The 15,770-nt window shown below is 33.6% G+C and overlaps 2 protein-coding genes across 3 annotated transcripts; one reads left to right on the forward strand and one right to left on the reverse strand.

Annotated features, from left to right (window-relative positions):
• Positions 1-439: 439 nt before the first annotated feature.
• LOC118268603 (charged multivesicular body protein 5-like) lies at positions 440-5,243 on the reverse strand. Its single transcript, XM_050706283.1, has 5 exons — positions 5,064-5,243; positions 4,818-4,969; positions 2,411-2,576; positions 1,892-2,015; positions 440-1,414 (listed from the first exon to the last, which is right to left on the reverse strand). Exons 1-5 carry the CDS (start codon positions 5,130-5,132, stop codon positions 1,245-1,247), a joined length of 681 nt encoding a protein of 226 aa, XP_050562240.1. The 5' UTR covers positions 5,133-5,243; the 3' UTR covers positions 440-1,244.
• Positions 5,244-5,485: 242 nt separating this feature from the next.
• On the forward strand, positions 5,486-12,574 carry LOC118268531 (thiamin pyrophosphokinase 1). 2 transcript variants are annotated; one of them, XM_050706281.1, is made up of 7 exons: positions 5,486-5,747; positions 6,504-6,696; positions 7,242-7,408; positions 7,494-7,580; positions 8,032-8,311; positions 8,764-8,886; positions 9,221-12,574. In XM_050706281.1, exons 1-7 carry the CDS (start codon positions 5,718-5,720, stop codon positions 9,226-9,228), a joined length of 888 nt encoding a protein of 295 aa, XP_050562238.1. In that variant the 5' UTR covers positions 5,486-5,717; the 3' UTR covers positions 9,229-12,574. The 2 variants fall into 2 exon arrangements, with proteins under 2 accessions (XP_050562238.1, XP_050562239.1); XM_050706282.1 differs by having other exon boundaries at positions 5,501-5,747; positions 6,537-6,696.
• The last annotated feature ends 3,196 nt before the right edge of the window (positions 12,575-15,770 follow it).

Consider the following 15,770-nt stretch of genomic DNA (forward strand, 5'->3'; position numbering starts at 1 on the left):
CTCTAACACTTCAAAGATTTGTGTTCCACTCTCTTTTGTATGGTTTTTTGTCTATGCACACCAATTATTGTCGTGGTTAAAGTTTCTAACGAAATTCAATCCCTCCAGACGAGTAGATACCTATAATAAAGTAGTATATCTACACAAACAGAGATACTTCAATGAATTTGCCCAACATTTTTAACGGTAGCATTACAATATAGATTTATGTTTTGTTTTTTGCGAGTGCGACTACTGGTTCTATTTCTAAAACCTTACATAAAAAGGGAGTTTGTGACGACACCAGACAAAAATAGAAGAAGACAGTATTATGCTGATAATATCTAATTAACCTGTGATAATTATTGGAAACTCAGATACCACTTACAAAAAACTTAGTGAAAAGGGTAATTAGAAGACTATTATAAATAGATTAACTATCAGTAAATGAAACATAACATTTTATAAAGATAATAATATATTTAACTTAAGTATATAAAAATTATAAGCACTAGATTACATTTACATATTGTTACACGAACTAAGAATAGAATTTGAATCACAAAACAACGTTACAATGCAATTTATTACTTCACCTTGTATGACAAGAACATTTGAAATAAAAAAATATAGCAAAACACTTCTATTCTAACAAACTGTGAAAGAGAATCAACCTGTATATTACAACACAGTGGTTGCAAAAAAAAATGCATATTTTTGCAATGAAAAGTGCAATTAAAATACTTAAAATCTTCTATAGTTACAATTCGATTTTTTGTGAAATTCTAATACATATTAAGTTGTAAAACTAAATAATTTTAAAACGAATGAGTGTTATGTGTTTACAAAGTGAAATCGCAATGTTTTTTAAACTCTTAGTTTAATACAACATACAATTAACGTATTTATTTATTATGTTAGATGCAGTACAGGCGTGAATTATAATATTGAGGTAAAATTAACGAGGCAACGCGTAACTTTTTCATATTAATTTAAACAAGAAAGTAACTTCTATAAAGATTCCTTTTTCTCTTTTAGACATAAAAGAGCATTTTAAATGTGAATTTTACAACAACATATTTATTTTCGGTGTACATATCTACAAAACGTTTATCTATTTTCCGCCACAGCTTAAAAAAAGGTCTTGCAACACGCGCCAATAAACGTCAATAAAAAAAAACACTACATTAACAAAGGTGGTTGACTTAAAAGCAAAATTGAAGGATATTTAAAGCCTTTACCTGTACCGCGTGTGACGTCACAGATCAGCGGGAAGTTTGCGCGGCACTGGGTACTTGCGGTAGCCCGAATTCGTCCACTGGGACCCCGTCCTTGTTGCGGACGCTGTCGGCGCCCGGCTCCTTGTCGGGGGCCGCTGGTGCTTTCACCACGTCGTCTAGGTACGACGCGTCATCGTCTAACGCTATCTCGTCACCTGTAATACGATAAAAGAAAGTTATATACGAAGAACGGACGTTTTTTGTCATCATTATCAGTAAAATTAACAAGGTTATTGCTCAATAACGTCTAACGGGATTACCATAAGGCCTAACGGGCTTGGTAGGAGGCTTGGAGATTGCAAAAAAGTCACCTAAACTATCAGCGGGTCCTAAGATATGTTAAGATATAGCCGAAAGCACAGCAAGGACGTGCATTTTATAGGTACCGTTCACAAAAAGACAGAAACATGTAAAATGTCAATCATCCGTAAACTCACTGGTGGGACACAGCACGGTACAGCATGGCATGTTAAAGGATTTAAAGTTATTTTGAATCTTATTTCAACCAATATATAAATAATATCCAATTTTGACCTTAGAGTTCATGTTACTTTATTTCGATGCCACGACACCGCGACGCGTCCCTTCCAGCCCCCGCTTGTTTAGAACTTCAAGGTTTTTCCAATACATACCGAGGGCATCTAATTCAGCGGCGAGCTCATCATCATCGATCTCTGGCATGCCGTACTGGCGACCCATCGCTTCCTGGACCTCGTCTGCTTGCTCCAACATGTCTGCCAACTCGTCGTTAACATCCTGCAATACATCAATATATATTATTAAATATTTAATAATTAAAAAAAATGGATTTTAACCCGTGGTATGCCGGGAGCGTAGATCTACGCGAGACACAATGTTTTCTATTGTGTCTCATATACAGGCACACAACAGGTTAAAGCATTAACTGCTGAAAGAAAACTGATGAAGGCAAATCCTCCGCTAAGCATCGGTCAACAGTGCCCGACGTGATGGTTAATGTGTTAAGTAATAATTCAATCTATGCAACTGATTGAATATAGAACTGTTCACAGACAAGATTGAACTTTAGTAGCTTATAACAAAGTACATATTGGTTATTGAACTGTTCACAGACAAGATTGAACTTTAGTAGCTTACAACAAAGCACATATTGGTTGTAAACAGAAACATACCTCAATGCTATCAATATTAATCTTCTTAAACTCCTTCTTCATCTGTGTGACTCCGTCCTTCATGGCTGCTACAGTTGCTTGTGTGTCCTTTAGTGTCTGTGTGGCGTAGTTAGCTTGCTCCATGTTGAAAGATTGCGCTCTCAAGTTCTCTAACTGCTGTTCGTACCTGAAAACGTAGTAAGGAGGTTGATGAGTATAAAAAAGTAAGATTAGATTCTTGACATAACTACTATTGCAATAAAGTAATATAGAATCTATGTAGAGGTTTTTTTTTTAATTCAGCCCTAGATGCTGAAATGTAATGTAACATATAATCCAAACATTTGTGCATAACTTTTAGCCCGGTAATCAAAAAGAAACTGCTACAATACATAGTAGATTTATTTTATGACACTCTTCTTTCCTTAGGAATTAAAAAAATATGAAATAAAGGTTCAATTGCAGGTCAAAAAACATTTTAAGTAGGTATATTTATTACTAGCTGATGCCTGCAACTTCGCTTGCGTGAATTACAGACTCTGTGCCTAAAAAACTGACTAAGTTACTCCTCAGTACATCAGCTACCTACTACTGAGTAAGTAATCAGTCCAGCCATTTTAGAGATTAGCCAGAACAGACTGACAGACAAATATAAAAAACTATATATATTATTTTGTTGTATATATGCATATGCATGTAGTAAAAAACAATCATTTCAATGTTACAAACAAACACTCCAATTCTTATTATTAGTCTAGATATCAGACACTTGATACAAAATATTGTTGCAAATAATATCAACCTCTTTACTGACAACATATTCTCAGTTGAGTATTGATAAAGATATGACGATACAAGAACATGTTTGTAACTGCATATCTATAAAACAATATTAATCATACTGTCAGAATATAAAGTAAATGCAGTTTATTACAAGATTATGATATAAAGTGGCAGAGTAACTTTGATCAAAATGAGTCAAAGACAGAAGTAGATATTCTTTTATTAACAGTTTACTAGTGTCTGCCAGCAATATTAAGGATAAAAAGTATGCTATGTATTATTCCAGACCAGTACCACCCCTGTTACAAATTTTATGATTCCTACAGTAGTTTTGATGTGATTATGTTAACATACTCACAAATCGGAAACAATTGTATTTATAACTAGCTGGTGCCCGCGAACTCCGTCGCCAAGAGATGTTATGCGCCAACAGAAGATAAAAAACTATTATAATAGAGTCATTTCCGTATGTTTTTAAAGTGAAGGTGTTGCATGCCAGTTAAATAACCACTTCTCATATATGTTGATCAGGACACTTTTACTTCCACCATACCGAACGTCGAAATACATCGCAATAGCCTAAAGATTTCTTTATACACCACATTTGATGTTCTACCTTAGGAGCCAATACAAACAAATTATGAGCTAGTGACACGCGAGAAAGCCACATAAAGCTGTCCATGTGAAAAACAGCTCGTTATTATTATTACAGATTCTTTAAACAGGTAAATGTCACAAAACGAAGGGCAAGCGTTAATTTTCATCGATTTAGCTTCAAAATTAACGGAGTTTCATGGAAACTTACCCCCCTTTTTTGTTGTATTAGGCATATTTTCCAAAAAACATTGCATCATTCTTAATTTGTAACCAAATAGCCGAATATTAATTTTAATCGAATCTAGCTTCAAAACTGACGGAGTTTCATACAAACTTACTCCTCCCCTTTTTACCCCTTAAACGAATTTCCAAAAAATTGATAGCCTATATGTTAGCGAGGACTAATAGCTATATAAAAAAAAAGTTTCATCAAAATCCGTCCAGTAGTTTTTGCGTGAAAAGCGAACAACAAACAGACAGACAGACAGACAGACAAACATTTTTTAAATCATGTTTATGCTTCTATTCGTTGAATAAAGATCCCCCATCTTATTTTTTCTTAAATATCTGTAATGTACAACATGGATTGTTATAATTTTATTATATGTATAGATATAGATAATAGTAAGATTTTTAGAAACTCATATCATATGCATAACTGCTCTACAACAGAACATTCCAAACCAGAAACCAGTTTTCATTATTGAAATTCTCTAATACTGTTTTTGTGTCTGACCAATGTTTGGCCTTATCCCATATTAAATTGGTGCAAACTGCAATTTACCATAAGTAGTTATATTGCAGATGATGCAATAGCCATTATTATGTCTATAAATACTCTAAATTATAACTTGTGACAATTAGTTCCGTGAGGAGCACTTATTCTACAAGGGCATATTGGATATTGGCAGAATACCCACTACTCAGTTATCTTATTAGACATTATTAGTTATCTTATTAGACTCATATCTCTTCATAATATCTGATCCGGTAATGATGGTATTGGAAGTACCTTACTACTACATACAAGTAAATACAGTATTCTTACATTTTCTTCTGCTTTAACACCCTCATTGCCTTTTGTTTCACTGAATTCTTTGCTGGTCCCTCTCTCATTTTGTTCATCTGATCCTTATATTTCCTGAGCTCAGATTCCAGTTTCTGGACCTTCTGCTCAATATTATCAGCCCTGCTATCCACCTGGAATAAACATTAATTTGGACAATCATGGAAACTATGAATCATCGAGACTATCATCTATTAAACAATTTGACGCGATTTCAAGTACACTCACATTGCTAATACAGTCCGTAATACTTGGACCAGGTTCCTTAGGTTTTCCCCTTCCGAATATTCTGTTCATCTTGAAATATTAATCGCAAACAACTATTATAGAAAGAATAAAAAGGTGAAACAATAAAATTCACAACAATTCCGTGGTTTGACGTTTCAACAATCAATCATTCGTCAGTGACGAATCGTCACAGATGCTAGTGTCAACTTTGACAAAGGAAGAAGAGTGTTGCAAACAAATAAATTAGTTTTTCTACTATTCTCTTTCGAGTTTTCGACGACTGGCAAACAGATTTTCCGAATTCTCGTGTCTTGTGAATTTGTGATGTAGAATAATACGTCTACAAGGCTACTGCTTTTGTTATTTTTCTATGCTAAAAGCTGAGATACATTATGCATAACCACATCCTGCGATCAGATCAAAAATCGAGAGGACATCGACAATCATTTACATTGTATATTACGAGCTTGCAACCCCTTTAAACTTCAAATCAATCAATCAAATCACAATCGCATTTAAAATCAATGTGATTGCGAATATTTCGTGTCGATGGGTCACTGTCTGATTGGAAATTATTAAAAAGTAATTTACACGTTGGTTCGAGTTCAGTGCTGTGTTTGATAACAACAATTTTCTTTAAAAAAATTCGTCACCATGGCTACCAACGGAGTTAAGGGCGAAATGGTTTGTATATCAATATAAAAAAATATTTAATGTCTTATTCTAAATTATTCATTTACTTATGAAATAACCAGTATTAATAAATTAAGGTAAGAAATATAACCTGATTTAAGATTTTAGATTCTTTCAAGAATCGAAATGATATTCCATAGTCCAAAATATGCTATGACATTAATCCCATTTAATGATAAAATGATAACACAATCAATAAGTTCAAGAACTAACCCATATTCTTGACATACTATTGCAATAAAAATTAATTAAAATATATCAGAGGCCATAAAGGGGCTCAAGTGATGATAAAATGATATAAATTTCTATCCAAAGTCAAAAATATTTTATGATTTAAACTCTTATATGGCACCAGGCTTTAAAATAACCACAAAGCATAAATTTATTTATATACAATACATGGTGACATTAAATAAATCTACATGAAATAGTAAATTAAATAAGTATTAAATAAATATGTACAACCTACAACCATTTAAAAATGAAACAAAGAAAAAATTAAATGATAATTTCCTACATTAGGCATCAAAGTACTCATCCACATCACTGACACAAAACTATGTATACTATATATTATTCCTCTCATCACATGAATGAAAATGGTTCATCAATAATTTCTCATAACTTCCTTCTCACTCTAACATGCATTTTTCATACATGTTTCACTTTTCACTAATTTTCCGCACAAGGTCAGGAGTCCCATTGATCATTGTCATCTCCATTTCATTATCACAAAATTATTTCTAGGTGAGAAGGTTTAGTAATTCATTATGTATCCAGCCTAGCAGCTGCGGTTCTGCCTGTGCCGTCAAATGTTGGAAATGGGACGTCAATCAGATCATCATGAATAGGACCTTGAACAACATGATGTATGGCATCCTTATCTTGAATCGCCCAATCCCACAAAATCCAGGATTTATGAAGCGCCTGTGGAACAAAGGTGAGTTTTAATAAGTTTTACAGTTATAATAAACTGTAGGCATGATTATATTATATAATTTCCTTTTAAATGTAAATCTTGTTTAATATGTGATTTACTGTTGCTCCTCAAATAACTAAATTCTTTCCTTAAATGTTGGCATGGAGGTTTAAGATGCCCACACTTCTCATGCATGAGAGTACCAATGTGACTTTTTCCGAGTTATATGGACTCTCTAAGATTACTTAGACATCACTGTTAAACGGTGAAGGAAAATATTTTGAGAAAAGTACTGGGCTTATAATTTCTAATTATGAGTTTGAAATCGCCAACCCGCATTGAGCAAGCATTGTGATTAATGCTCAATGTCAACCCTTGACCATGTGGAAAGTGACCTTTGGCCAGCTGTGGCCACTTAGAGCCTGATGAAAAATCTAAATTTTGGCACTTACTTTAGGGTGGGACTTGATTTTTTATTGCTACCGGTGTCAGTAAAATATAGTAATTTTGTTAAAGGAAAGCACCAATGGCACATGTTTCATAGATTATAATGTTTACTTTTCCAGCTGCTATCAGGATGACTGTAGATGGCGGCACTAAACAGTGGGATAAGTTCCTGGGTGGCCTGCCAGACGAGTTAAAGAAAAACATCAAGGATCCAGACCTCATCTCAGGAGATTTTGACTCTATTACCGATGAAATATTAGAAAAATATAGAAATAAAGGTTGTAAGGTGAAAGTCCATTTTTATTTTTGTTACTCTATCTTATTGAATGTTTTTGGTAACATTAATCTTGTCATATTTTTATTATCTTTAGATTATCCACACTCCCGATCAAAACTACACTGACTTCACAAAGGCGTTGATTGAACTGAACATTCACACTAAGCGGGTTGGCATGGAGGTAATTTTATATATGTATTAATACTAAGACTATATTATTATCAGCGAGCATGGGTGTCTCACTGCAGAGCAAAAGCCCTCTATCCTGCTTCAATTCGTCTCTTCGTAGAGCTTTCTTCGGCCAATCCTTTTCATAGACGTCAAGTTCTCCACACCATCTCCTTCTGGGTCTGCAGCGACGAATAGTATCAGTATTAATAGTAAACTACAATGAATTTGTAATAGTCAAAATCATTTATTTTAATTTGACCAGGAAGGCACTTTTGATGTCAAAGCAAATATTAAAAACCAGTCTGTCTGTCAATCCTCTTGTGATTTTTTACCCGTTATTTGCTCCTTAAGACCTCCATAGGTTTTTCAATCAGGTTCACAATATAATAATTATTCATTTATTAACAGTTAACTAAGTAAATGTATAGATTATTGTGTAATCATTCTTCTCTGATTTTCAGCTGTCTCACGTGATAGCAGTGGGCCAAACATCTGGTCGCTTGGACCAGATCATTGCCAACATCCAGACCTTGTACCTAGTCAAGGAACGATTCCTCTTGAATCCAGAAACTAATGTGTTTCTAATGTCTGATGACTCCATATCGTGGCTCCTGTACCCCGGAGACCATGTCATTTATGTGCCAGAAGAGACTAGGCAGCACAAGAGAGCTTGGTGCTCTTTAGTGCCTATTGGAGAAACCTGCCAGTATGTTACTTCTACTGGATTAAAATGGAACCTTGGTTAGTATTTTTTACTCTTAGCGACTTCTATGAGCTGATATACTATAATTATGACAATACGAACTAAAATTATATAAAAATGAACCTGTATGTTCTCTGTTAGCACTAGTTTTATGCGGCTAACAAAAAAAAAATGCAATTTTTTTGAGTGAGGAAAATCATCCAATTACTATGGGAGAAGTCCGTCATGGGTGAGGCGAAAGGTAGTGTCAGACTCTTGCTGACTAAAAACCACCCCGTTCCTTCTCCTGCTTTGAGCCAGAGCCCCGGTAACCTGTTACGTTGTCCGCTGCTCCAGATTAAAAACACACACTTGAGATACGAAACCATGAATAAAGAGGCTTAGCTACACTTGGCAACTTCACATTTCAGATAGTTTAGACAAAACATCTTAAACCGTATTAAACTGTATTTTGCCTGTCTTTTTCATTATTCATTTTGATATTTTCCAGATAACCAACCTCTGCGGTTTGGTGGAATCGTAAGCACGTCCAATACCTTCGATGGTTCACAGAAGGTCACAATAAAATGCAGCCACACTCTACTATGGTCGATGAAAGTACCCGTTATTACAAGTAAGTAGATAATAAATAGATCTCATTACATTACAAAAAGAAATGGGCATAAGCACATGTCTTCATGGCTCTGTAAAATATTCGGGTTAAAGCTTGCCCAAACAATCCCCCTAGCCACAATCCACCCTTTATCTTCTCTGTTGCGCATGTACACGGATCGCACTGATTGGTTACCATTATATGACACGTGTGCTAGTTTGCCCCCTACCCCTTTTGTAAAACAAAAGTAACATTAATGCACAGTTTTCCTATAATTTGCATTTATAACATATACATAATAATATGTGGTATGATTTTTAAAAATGTAACCCAAACAATTTTTATTTTGTTTCAGTGTCATAAATGGAAAACGTATCGGACAATTTTGTATTAACTGTAGGAGAAATATTCCACAGGTTTGGTGTCTATAAACTGCTAATGTAATACAGCAGTCATATTAACTTTTTATACTGTCAATTTTGTATCTTCCTACTACTAGTGTAATTATGTAGGTAAATATAAACGTGCCAAGTGCATTATACTCTTTACTTAGGGTTTATCATCACAAACTGTTTAAATTTAATCATTTCCAACAACAGACATCATGGTTACTGAATGAAATCATTCTCGCACTTGTTTTAACACCCTTAATGACTATTTTTGTGATTGCCAGAGGGCGCCACTGCAGCTTAAAGTCTTGTTAGTTTGATGACAGTTGTGAGAATTATACTGAAATAAAAAATATTTTAGTTTTTTACAGATTTTATGTGATACCAGTGACGTGAAATCCTTCTTTGCTATTATATGCTCTTGATTATCTAGAAGCAAAAATCTGTAACTAGTTAAAGGAGTTTGTAGAAAAACCTATGAAGATAGTCCATACCAAAAAGGTTATATTATTATACTGTGGTTTATAACAATATACTCCTAAGTTATATCACAACGCTCATTCCATTTAAAATGTAGGTGCTTCCGTACCTACATTTAAAAAGTAGGTACTTAACTACATTGTCAGCCGTGGAATAAAATGTTTTAGTACAATATATTATAGAATGTTAGTTTACGGCCCATTTCCAGTTTGTAACTAAGGGAACAGAACTCACTGTTTCTGTCATTTAGGTTGATTTTGGTTTAAACTCATGTGCAGAGCAGAGTGTCTACAGCAGCTACTTTGCGGCGCATCTTCATAGCAAATCTACATAACTTAGTATCAGTAGAAACGGCGACATAGTTTCACAGCTTAGATATTACATCCTCACAGCAAAGCTACATAGCACATCTCTGGTGGAAAAGCACCCATTTGTCCATGTATATTATAATATCTACTTAGTTTTCATAGGCCCATTGATCTCCCATTTATTTTATTTCACGGCTGATGACGTAACCTTGGCGTAGAGTGAACTTCTATAGAATAGTAGAATAAATTGTCAAGTTTGTCGTGGGAACGATATTAAAACATCCACTTATTGTATTGTATACGTAATTTAACGAATGGATGTCGGTGTTTTGTATAATTATTAAGTTTTTTTTTTATATAATTTATGATCTGATAGCTATGCAATGGTTTTAATTTTGTCTAAAATGCGGATATTGTATAATTTACTGTGTAATGTAGACATATTTTGAGACAATGGTTATTATTAGTTGAAACTGTTTTGTTAGTTGCGTTTATTTATAAGTTTATAACACCAGGCGATAAATTTTGTCCACTACATGTTTGTGCATCACACCTGTATTTGTACCTAATTTACACACAAACAGAAAGTATTAATTTTGTGATAGTAAATAATAGTATAGATATGTGTAGTTTTATAACTAACCAAAGCATTAATTTATACTCCAATTTATTTAACATACTTAACAATACCTAAGTCCAATTAGGGCGACATGAGTGTTTGAATCCTTAATCGATTTTTAATATTCATGATTGAGGTGTTTCGTTTGTTGTGTTGTGGAAAGAACTCCATTTTTGTGAATGAATAGTTTTATATTTTTCCATTTGGTTTGATGGTGACGGAGTAGAATTTGTCACCACTCCGCCGATGACTACTTATTTTAATTTAAATCTCCAACTCGCTTGCTCTTCTTTTGTAGAGGAGTCCCATCGTTTGGATCTGAATTTCATGGGTTGTTGTTGATGATGATATTTTTCTGGATTATTGGAGACAAGCTTCTACGAACAACTTTAAGACTATCCTATCATCCAATTCAGCTCATTTTCTGTCCGTATGCCAAATTTAATCAAAATTCGTTTAGTAATTGCAGCGTAATTGACGGACAAACATCCATACAAACTTTCACGTTTTTCAAGTTTAGTGCGATAGGACCATGACAATAAATACTTTTTTAAAGTCTACAATGAATAGAAAAGACAAAAGATTTTCTTCTTTTTTACTTTTACTATTTTCTTTGTGTGTATAAAGATAACAGATAACACAATACTGTTGTATGTATGTTATAAAAAAAGTTGTCGCCTGGTGTTGCCAGTTAATAATTAATTTCATTCTACCTCGCATGTTGTTAATTATTGTTCCTTGTTTATTTTTATGTTAGTTTTAGTACAATTTGTTAAATGTTTTTATTGATTAGTTTGGAATGGAATAGTTCAACCAATTGTGGAAGCCCGTTTTAGGGATTAATGTGATAGTTGTGCCCACCCCCTGACATTTTGTAGGTAATAGATACTCAGTTACTTTCTTAGCTTCTGTGCTCATAATTACAAATCAGCAAGTTACCAACCATTTATTCAATACTATTAGACCATATATACGGTCGAATTGAGAAACCTCTCTTTTTTGAAGTCTTTTAGAAAATAAACGGTGTTAATAGATTTTTACAGTAGCTCATATTATTATCAACAATGTAATCAATACTATAAATTTTGTAATTTGTAATACTATTTATGAAGGTATGTGTATCAGGTAACGATAGGAGTAGAGTGAGGCTCTAACGTGTAACTTATATATTTAATATTTTATCTATGAATCAGACATGTATACAAACTATAATTTTTATATATATGTATGTATAATCCGTATGAAGTGATGTGCGCTTAGTTTAAAAATAACTAAATTACTGAACATTGTTTTGCAGTTTCCCTTTTTAGTTTTTTGATATACAAACCATGACGTGAACTTTATTCTTCTGAGAGTATAAGAGAAAACTATTTTAGTTTAAACTAAAATTTGTTTATTTTAGTATAAACTAAAATAAGTTACCTACTCGGTTTTTGAATCAGATACGCGAAAGTCAATGTTATTACTTATTATTCATCTATTTGTTTATACTAAAATGGAACATTGATATATTTTTTAAAGTCAACCTAAGCACACATTGCTTTCGATGATCGGGATCGATGTATTTAGTATCACAATTTATTCATCCGCTATTTCTTTGGGTGGATTTTATAAACTTTTTGTACTCGTATATTTATCCAATTTATAAAAAAAAAAACTGTCTACTAGTGAACAGATTCTTAGAAGAAAAATGTTGTCTGGAACAAAGTAATTATATTATGTTTTTAAATCAATATACATAATATACTGTTCCAAACTCTATTTTTCCCATCACAAACGAATCAATCGACATTTAGATAAAGAGAATCATAATATTTGATTTATGTATTTTTTAAAATTTTTATCATTTAAAACTTTTCTATGTATTTATATTTATGTACTTATTACCAATAAAATTTACACATTTTAGAGAACGTGAAGATTTTTTTTCTATTGTGTAGCGTAAGAATATTCAACCTTTATTATAATATTGTAAACAAAAGCCCCTTTACGCACTAGCGGTCAACCGCGCGGCTGTTCGCCCTCCGCGGTAAGCCGTTGTTCCAATTTAATATGTAACCGCGATACAACGGCTATGGCAACCGTATCAGGCGACAAGAATCGCCTAGAATGCGAACCGATGGTACGTTAGGTGGCTTAAAAACTAGCGATTGACCGCTTAGGTGGTTCGTATTTTGTGCTGACGCTAACACGGATGTCCAGCCGCCGACGCGGTTGCTGTGCGTTTTGGTCGCTCGAAGATGTGTTAAGTCCATTTACATAATGGATGGCCATCCAGGTAGCTACTTCGCCTATTTGGCAACGCCCAAGGTAAAGGCATGGTTACGTACACTTGTACTTAACCTTTTGACCGCCAGAGCATAAACGCTTCGCCGTGCCCTCCACGCCGAGACACAAATTCAACGAAATAACCTTGAAAATATTAGGGATTCCAAAATGTTATCGATAAACCAAAGTGAGTAATAATTTTCGTCTGAATTTTTTTTGAATAAACTGCTTATAACATAAAAAGAATATTTATTTAACCTAATCTCCCACTGTAATAAACTTAAGACCACATTAATAGCAACTATCAATGAAATATCAACCTTTTGAGACACAAAAATACATATAAAATTGCAGCAAGTTACAGCACTATTATCTATCAGTTACGCGCCATTGCCATGTATACATGCCAATGGCGCGGGGAACTATCCATTTTTTTTAATCTCTCGTTTATGATTAGGGATGTAGTTAGCTGAATAATGTAACTTATCGAGTTCATTTATGTATTAGGTAATCAAATTTGAAAACTGCTAAATAGGTATCTATAATATCTATATAGGTATATAAAAAATCTGTAGATTTTAGTGATATTATTTATACACTTTCATATTCTTAAAATAGTTGCCTTGTATTTGTAAAATGTCACATGAAACTTAAAAATATAAAAAATCAACAATCGTATTTATTTATTATGCTCATTAACAGCCTTGTAATTGAAAAAGGTTACGTGAAACTTAAAAATATATAAAAATCAACAATTGTACCTATAAAACATTATGCTCACTAACAGTCTTGGAATTGTAAAATTTAAAACTAAATTGTATATTATCTATAATTATTATCAATAACAAAAATTTCTGATGTTGATAGTAACCTACAAAAATATTTTATAATTATCTAGAATGCGCAATAGTTCTTCTGTACTATAAACCTCTTCACTCGCCATTTTTGCAATTAAAATGTAGGTACTAGATAAAATATTTTTTGCAACTTCCCCGCATTTAAAAACACGGCACGCGCTTACGACGTCACGAGTTTACCTTTTTTCTCAGAGACTAAGGTTATATATATACTTTTTAATAGTTATTACAAAAAATAAGCGAGTCATTTAGCTCAAGTTTTAATATTACTTGAATTACACTACATCACTAGTAGGCATGTATACATGCCATTGGCGCGAGAGAACATGCTTTTTTAGCCGATATTTAAGTTGTTTTTATCAATCAAATATTAGAATAACTATATTGCAATTTTGTTCACTGTGTACAATTATGTAATAACTGGGTATTCAGTTCTTAAGATACATCAATAAAACACGTGAAAGTAATGATTTAATGTGTTTATTTTGTTTTTCTCTGTGATCTGTTTCTTGGCATCTATAGATGTCGGTGGCGCACAGGGCACGCTTGCGCATGACATCTATACATGCCATTGGCGTTCAAAAGGTTAACCATGCTTTTTAGTCTTCTTATGGCCGCTACCTCATTAAGACGGCATCGCCAGCGGTACATATCAAGCTACTTCTGGCATTTGAAGGTAAGTACTAAATACCTACTAAATTATTAACGACCCTTAATAACCTCGGCTGGGGAAAAATACAAGAAGTTTCCGTGGCTCCTGTTCAAAACAGGAGTAGGAACCATAGGCTCACCCCCTATTTCATGGGACTTATAACACAAATTATTATAAAAAGTGGGAGCACATTGTATAGCGGCATTACGTGCTGTAATGTGCACCTCTGGCTATCCCTTCGCGGATAAATAAGGCGTGACGTAGTCTGACACATCCTCATGCCTCACCCAGGGGAAGGAGAAGTAATTCGAGATTCATGGAGATGAATTTACCTCCTCAAAACAAAGGCTTAATGACCTATTTATCAGCGGATTTGGCTACTAGAGATAGCATATTGACTTCATCTTCATACAAGACAATTTAATTTATTCTAGTTTGCAATGTACCGACAGTTGGGTTATTGAAACTGGCCGTAAGTGAATTGTCCTTCTAATAAGCTTTAGGTAATGTTTATTATGATAAATGGCATTCAATTAAATCGTATGTCAATTATCACCTTGTGCAAGATCGCAGCATGGAAGGCAATGTATTGACATTTAACTTATAACCAGTTGAACAGAATACTAATTTATATGTATGTAATTCATTGAACATACCTAATTCCATAGAACTAGGTTTATTGTGAAGCGAAAGAGGCATGTAAGATTCGTAGCAATTGGCGTTCAATTGTCTCTGCCTACCCCCCATGGGAGACAGGCGTGAGGTAATGTATGCATGTAACTCGGTTCCTAGCATACTTCTAAATTCTTCAAATGTTATTTCTACAACAACATGTAGGTATATACATATGTAACGTCTAATGTTTTCAAGGTCCAACCTATCGCTATACCAAAAATTGACGATATTTGGTTCAGCAATTAGGACCTAAACTGAAAATAAAATATCAAAGACGTTCTCTCATGTAATTCATCTATAGCTAGCGACTGCTGGACTGAAATTTTGGCTGAATTTTTAACGACGAATACCATAATATACCTACCTAATGTAACTATAACTTCAACAGTTTAATGATATTATAAATGTATTGTAGTTCCCTGCTTATCTACCTACTTGGCGGGTGACAGTATTTCAAGTAGCTAGTTGTAATTACTATTTAATGCTTTTTACTTCAGATAACATAGACTACAATTGTAATGGACGTATTGTCATAAATATTTATGTTGAACATTATCTAAAATTGCTTGAAAAATTTGTTCAGTTTTTCATTCAATTACGAGTAAAGTGTAGTGTATAATAGTAATAATTTTAGCCGCAGTACGAATCACGCAATGA

This window comes from Spodoptera frugiperda, chromosome 29 (genome assembly GCF_023101765.2).
Source record: "Spodoptera frugiperda isolate SF20-4 chromosome 29, AGI-APGP_CSIRO_Sfru_2.0, whole genome shotgun sequence".
Classification (NCBI taxonomy): Eukaryota; Metazoa; Arthropoda; class Insecta; order Lepidoptera; family Noctuidae; genus Spodoptera; species Spodoptera frugiperda.

Bases quoted from the DNA above. Each gene is read 5' to 3' on its own strand.
- LOC118268603 (XM_050706283.1), bottom strand. From the start codon at position 5,132: ATGAACAGAATATTCGGAAGGGGAAAACCTAAGGAACCTGGTCCAAGT. The intron at 2,577-4,817 runs GTAAGAATACTG...CTACGTTTTCAG, and splicing joins GTGTTAAAGCAGAAGAAAAT to GTACGAACAGCAGTTAGAGA. The intron at 2,016-2,410 runs GTATGTTTCTGT...GATGTATTGCAG, and splicing joins TTAATATTGATAGCATTGAG to GATGTTAACGACGAGTTGGC.
- LOC118268531 (XM_050706281.1), top strand. From the start codon at position 5,718: ATGGCTACCAACGGAGTTAAGGGCGAAATG. The intron at 6,697-7,241 runs GTGAGTTTTAAT...TTACTTTTCCAG, and splicing joins GAAGCGCCTGTGGAACAAAG to CTGCTATCAGGATGACTGTA. The intron at 7,581-8,031 runs GTAATTTTATAT...TCTGATTTTCAG, and splicing joins CTAAGCGGGTTGGCATGGAG to CTGTCTCACGTGATAGCAGT.